Source organism: Lipotes vexillifer, unplaced genomic scaffold, assembly GCF_000442215.2.
Source record: "Lipotes vexillifer unplaced genomic scaffold, Lipotes_vexillifer_v1.1 scaffold137, whole genome shotgun sequence".
In the NCBI taxonomy this organism is placed as follows: Eukaryota; Metazoa; Chordata; class Mammalia; order Artiodactyla; family Lipotidae; genus Lipotes; species Lipotes vexillifer.
The window spans coordinates 3,582,250-3,588,687 of NW_006775780.1; the positions used below are offsets into that span (position 1 = coordinate 3,582,250).

The 6,438-nt window shown below is 51.2% G+C and overlaps 1 protein-coding gene across 1 annotated transcript in view; it reads left to right on the top strand.

Annotated features, from left to right (window-relative positions):
- The window catches only part of JAG1 (jagged canonical Notch ligand 1), a 36,516-nt gene that overhangs the window by 9,192 nt on the left and 20,886 nt on the right, over positions 1 to 6,438 (top strand). The window contains exon 3 of the mRNA XM_007450205.1: positions 837 to 888. Within this exon, the coding sequence (XP_007450267.1) occupies positions 837 to 888 (52 nt within the window). The remainder of the gene's footprint in view (positions 1 to 836; positions 889 to 6,438) is intronic.

Here is a 6,438-nt window from a genome sequence, read left to right on the forward strand (position 1 = left end):
GAGGTGGAATTGAGATAAGCCTGGAAGATAAAAGGTACCTTCAGTAGAATGGCTGGCATCCCGCCAGTGTCCAGGGAATTTGTTTAGTTAGTGGACTCTGATTATTCCTGGAATGTTAGATCTTATTGACAGATAAGTTTATCAATAAATACAACCCATGGGGTGCAGCTCTTTCTTCCTTTTATACTTTGGTCCCTAGAGTCCGCCCTCCCTGCACCCCCAAGTTAGGTTACCGCCTTTGTGTTCAGAGTCTATTTGCACCTACCCACCCCTCCTGCTTCCTGGAGTCACCTGATACTTGTGGGAGCCGAGATGGTCTCACACAGACAGGGCTTTCAAAGGGGTTCTGCAAAGGAAAAGGGGCCTCCCTGGGGACCTCCCCACCAGGGCCCAGAGTGTAACAGCAATCCCCAGCCCTCCTCACTGGGTGAGCACCTCCACTCCCAGGTACAAACACCTGGTTTGGTTAGCTTAGAATCAATTCTTTGTGTGGTTTTCTCAAGCACCAGGGTTAGAGTCTGGAAAGTTTAGGAAAAGCATACGCAAAGTGTGCACAAGTCTAGGGAGATGGCATTTCTTGGTTGGGACTTTAGGCTGCCTGCATGAGGACCACGGTGGGTCCGGTGTCTTTTGCCACCCTGGGGTGGGTGCTAGGGGGAGGGGTGGGGAGTCCGTCTGGACCTAAACACCCAAGACCTCACTTCGACAGCAAATACAGTTTCCATTTTGGCTGCATGGTTTTGTTTGGCAGGGCGTGCAGGGAGGCCGAGAAGGCCTGACCTTTGCGAGCTGACCCCCGTTTCTGAATACTGAGCTGTTGTTTATCTGTGTTACAGAGGTCCTACACTTTGCTTGTGGAGGCGTGGGATTCCAGCAATGACACTGTCCGTAAGTATCACAGCCATGGGCTGAGCGCGTGAGTCTGGAAGCACAGAGCTTGGCACCCGGTGCTTGTCAGAGCTGGACAGAGCTGTCCCCAGGCTGCTTCAGAGCCCTTCTGCCACTGCCTCTGCCCACCCCCCGACCCCGACCCAGACCTCTCCGTGGAGTCTTTTTCCATCACTTCCCCTAGAATTTTCGCTTGGAATATTAAGTGGCCAGGACAGATCGCCAGTTAACTCAGTCCCTGAATACGGCCCCTAGATTATCTTTGGGATAGAGATCTTAATGGTTTTACAACTCTAAAACCTTGTAGACTTGCGAAAGGATCAAAGTAGTGACTTTTTAAAAGTCCATTTAAAGTTTAAGTGAGCATTTAATCTCTCATCGGAAAGATAAAGCCCGAAGAGGTGGCTTTGGGCTCTAAAGACCGACCTTGAATTTCACTCGTTGGGCAGGTGAGCCCCCAGCCAGTCAGGGTTTCCCACACTGTGCATGACAGGTGTTCCAGTGCCTCATGGCCATCACACTGGCCTTGTCCCCTTCTGAAAGGTGGCTCTGTTCTCAGCGCAGGCTGCTTTTCAGGGCTGCTGGGTGTGGGCGGGTGCTGGGGTCGGGGGAAGCCCTAGAGGATGCTGGTAGAAACGGCAGCATCTGTCTGGCTTAGAACGAAGTCTTTGCTCTTGGATTGTAGCTTCAAAATACGTTTCCCCTCCCTCGCTGAGACTGCCAGCCAGTTCCCTTTTTGCCAGCAGGATCTGGGTGGTTGTCATGGGAAAACTTGATTCACGCTGAAATCTGAGTCTGCGCAAGAGGAGGGGTGGACCGGCCTGGTGTCTCTGTGTGCCCCCCGACCCCATCCCTCTGCGTGTCTCATCCTCTCTGACCCTTGGTGTGTTTGCTGCTAAGAACATTTCCCCCTCTTCTCGCCTTGCTTTTTTCTTCCTGACTCTGGGACTGGTGAATAACCAGAGAGGGCACAGTGAGGGCCTGGAATCCAAGAGGCAGCCACTGCCCATCTGTCTCGCTGGCCCACCTTGAGCCACTCGATCACTGCTGAGCCCCGGTTGCCAGAAGCTCCAGGCCGTTTGGGTCACTCCTTGTGCTTTGGCATCTGAAGTCCAGATCTGTGGACCTTCCTCCCCGAGTGATACCCCCGTCCTGCTGTTGGTGGAGGGAGGGGAGGCAGTGACCTGCCTGGGCTGTGGCTGATGCCAGTCAGGGTCATGGGCACCTGTTTGTTCTCTGTTCCCTCCCCTGCCACACGCGTTGTGGGCTGGGTGAGCGTTATGTCACTGACCTGCTTACAATGGTAACTGTACATTGGGAAGATGGGGGATGGGGAGGGGGGAAACAGGCTCTTCAGATGTCCTGGTGCAGATGTTAACACAGGCTGGCCGGTGGCGTGAGCATCCTTGAGGTTGACCCTGGCTCCTGGTAAGAGCTGGGTTAGGACACCTGTCAGGGTGTGCAAGGGGCCCCTAGTGTTTGCAGGGCCCTTCCTGGGCCTTCCACCAGCCCACGGGTCAGGTAGCTGTTCCTCTGGAAGCTGGTGCCCCTCCAGAGCTGCCCAAGGTTGTCTGCCCCATTTTGGGGTTCGGGAGCCTCTCCTCTCTTGCTAGGAGGTAAAATCACTGGAAGGACACAGGACTTGGGGTAGAGAGAAAGGGCGTTCAGGCCTCTACTCTTGAAGGAGAGGGGTTGCCTCAAAGTCACGGAATGCCCACTGCAGGGCATTGAGCCTCACTTTTTTTTTTTTTTTTTTTTTTGCGGTACGCGGGCCTCTCACTGTTGTGGCCTCTCCCGTTGCGGAGCACAGGTTCCGGACACGCAGGCTCAGCGGCCATGGCTCACAGGCCCAGCCGCTCCGCGGCATGTGGGATCTTCCCGGACCGGGGCACGAACCCGTGTCCCCTGCATCGGCAGGTAGACTCCCAACCACTGCGCCACCAGGGAAGCCCGAGCCTCACTTTTGTGACCCTGGTGAGGAGGGATGGGGGTTTTCTAGGAGTGGCTTATCCACGTGCTTATCTCAGATTCCAGCGTTTTCAGAACCAAATGTGTCATCTTCCCTCCCCAAAAGCAGAGCCCGTCTAGGGCCCTTTATGGACGACTGACAGCAGCATTTGAACGCCCAGTACCATAAGCCAGAAATCTGGACAGCACCCCCTGTGTACCACCCTCTCTTAGCATCAGTATCTAATCCACCTCCAAGTTCTGAAAATCTTATGTCCAGTGCTCCACACCCAATCCTGATGGGGTTTGCCTCCCTCCACTTCCCCTGCTGCTACCCTGGTCCATGTCACCATCTGCTTATGCCTGAATTCTTACAGTAGCGGCTGAATTAATGCACCCCTATCTACTCTGGTCCACCTCCAGCGCTTTCTCCGTTCTCCTGCCATCTTGATCTTTTCAGAGCATAACGTTTGCGTGTCACCTTTACTGAGAGCCACTTGGTAACTTCCTGTTGCCCTTGGGACAGATCTTTGTATGGCCCCAAAGCCCCTTGCATGGCCCAGTCTTGTCTCCCTGCCAGCTCCATCTCACATGCCACGTTGTCATCTGTCATACCTGTATTCTCTCAAACCCCACCAGCCAACTTTCTGTCCTCAAATGCATCACATTCTCTCCTGCCTCAGGGCCTTTGCACGTTCTGTTCACACTGCCTGGAATGTTTTGCTTTTACTCCCTTTACCCTCTGTCCCTCCCAAGGCACGCTCCTCCATGAGGGCAGACGCTGAGGGTGTGTAGCAACCCAACTGCGGTTGGCTGCTCTTTGGGGACCAAACAAGGCTTCAGATTAGAGGCAGAGCCCTGAGCTTGGGAACTGAGAATTCCTTCTCATGTCAGCTCTGCAGTGAACCCTCGGGAGCAGAGCCTGGCCCAACTGAAACCCAGGTGATATACATGTGTTAGAAAGTATTTTCTGAGGCCAGCTCTCCAAGGTCATTGCTGTTGCATTTCAGGACTGCACTATATAAGGGTGCAGATCTTACTGTCTCCCCCAGAGCAAATGATTTCAGTTTCTCGTTCTGATCAATAGATATGTAAACACAGGATAGCATACTTGGGACCAGGTTTTCCTTATGCTTTAGCCTTCTTGGTTAAGCCTTTTTGGTTAAGGTTTGTGGTTGGCGTGGTTGCAGGATTCTGCTCAGACTCGCCTCTCATCCCCTCCTCCTGGCCTGCAAGGCTGTTGGGGGTTCTTTGTGCTCCACCTTCATGCAGTTCAAGGTTGTAGGAAGGCCTGGTAATATCCCCTTCCAATCTTAAAGCTGGGCTATCAACTGAACTACCCCAGAAACACTGGTAATGCCCTGAGCTGATAGGAAGTGTGATTCAGGCGACAGCAGCTTAGAAGAAGCATCTCTGTAACCCAGATGCCAGAAAGCGTGTCACAGACACACTCAACTCCCTCTGGGCCCTTAGGAAAAATCTGTCATGCAGGTGTGAAGTTAGTTATACAGACCTGTTAGCCCCATTGAGGATTCTGAAATGATGTCTTCACAGCATTTCCCGGAAATAGAAAGCATACCAAACCACGGACTGACATGTCAGCCTGTGCCTTTAGGATTACCCCGGACTCTTGTCTGAATTGTTTGTTGTTGCAGCCTGCCTGAGAAGGAGCCATGGCTAGTGTGTTTAAGTAATCTCTTTATTAAGATCTCATCATCACATGGTAATAGTTCACTACACTTTTTCATTGAACCAGCAGAGGAAGCACACAGTTAATGCAGGGACATTTTTGTCATTCTTTGGCCTGTGTTTATTTGCAAAACTCAGGTTAGGAAAGCGTCCTCTGCCAAGTGCTTCGTGCGTGCGTGCCGGGGTGTAGGTCTGCAGGTCTGCAGGCTTGTTCAAGGCCCGTCTTCCCCACAGGTAAAGAGCCCAGAGGGTGAGGGCTGGGGCACTGTTGGAAGTGGAGTGTGGCTGAAGCTGCCCAGGAGTGCCCGTCTCCTGGTCACCTGTGGGGTTTGCCTAGCCTTGCAGATGAGCACAGGCTCTAGGCCTAGAAAAACAGGGGTGTAGGTAGATAAGAATCACGAAGACACTGCAAGCAGGTCCTAACGGTCTCTCCAAGGTGGCCTTGAATTTGACAAGGTGTCAAGGGTTGGTGCTGGCAGGTTTAAGAAAACAAACACAGGACCAGGGTGGATGCTGACTCGGGGCCTCGTTTCCTTTTCACGCCCCTCCCCTGAAATCCTGGCACCTGGAGTTTGGAGCTATTTTTGTACCTGTCTCTTCTCATACTAAGTGATAGGTGACCCCAGGGCAGGGACCACTTCTTCCTCCTGGACCTGTTTGGGCCCCAGGCGTGTCTCTTTTCCTCAGTAGGCACTCTTTAAGGAGCCTGACTTGGCTTCAAAAAACCCTCAGTCTACCTGTCTGTAAACTGGGATGAATGCTTTTCCCATCTGCCTTCTGGGCAAAGGTGAAAGGTGAAATGCGTTAAGTTCGTGGTATTGTTATTTAAATGCCAGCTTAAGAGGGGGCAAAGTTTATAATTAAAAAAAAATTTCTCGGGCTTCCCTGGTGGCGCAGTGGTTGAGAGTCCGCCTGCCGATGCAGGGGACACGGGTTAGTGCCCCGGTCCGGGAAGATCCCACATGCCGCGGAGTGGCTGGGCCCGTGAGCCATGGCCGCTGAGCCTGCGCGTCCGGAACCTATGCTCCTGTGCTCTGCAACGGGAGAGGCCACAACAGTGAGAGGCCCGCGTACCACAAAAAAAAAAAAAAATATTCTCTTTGGCTTCCAGTGAAGAGTTTGGAAACAGACACAGCCTTTCTAAAGCAAGACACAAAACTCTAAAGCCAGAAAAGAAAGATTGCTAACCTTTACATGGAATAATGAAATTTCTTCAAGAATAGCCTTCCATAAGGGGCCACTTTCTATCACATGTAAAGAGCTTTTGCAAACCAGTATGACCAAACAGCACAATAGAAAAGTTGGCAAAGGAGAGAAACAGATTGAAGTTCAGAGGAGCCGATACACATGGTTTTGTCAAAAGGGTGCTCACCATCACTTAATTAAATACCCATTAAATCAGAAAGTCTGATAACGCAGCGTTGGCACGGCTGTTGGGAAACGGTTTCCTTTGCTGGTGGGAGGGCAGACAGATGGGGCTTTTGTTCCTGGTGGTTTGGGTTTTCTGGGCAGAAGCGTGTTAGTTGTGTGTGTCTTCTTCGATTCAGCACTTCCATTTCTGGGATATTTCTTTATTCTAGAACCACATACAGGCAAATATGTTCAAGGATATTCCCTGTGGCTTTGCTTAATAGCCAAAGGCCAAAACAACCTCAGTGCACATGTTGGGAACTAGGTAAATGATTTCACTTTATTTCCAGATGAAGAAATACTACATGCCCAGTAAAAAGGGTAAATGTATGATGGGGAGGGAGATGAATGGCTCATTTTTTGCCCTTTTGTGTTGTTTGAATTTTGTGCCGTGTGCATTTGTTGTTATTAAAGGTCATCAAAATGGTTGGGGGAGAAAGCTCTGATATCTGATGTAAATGTTGGTGTGATTCATCCTTTTTTTTTTTTTTTTTTTTTTTTGCC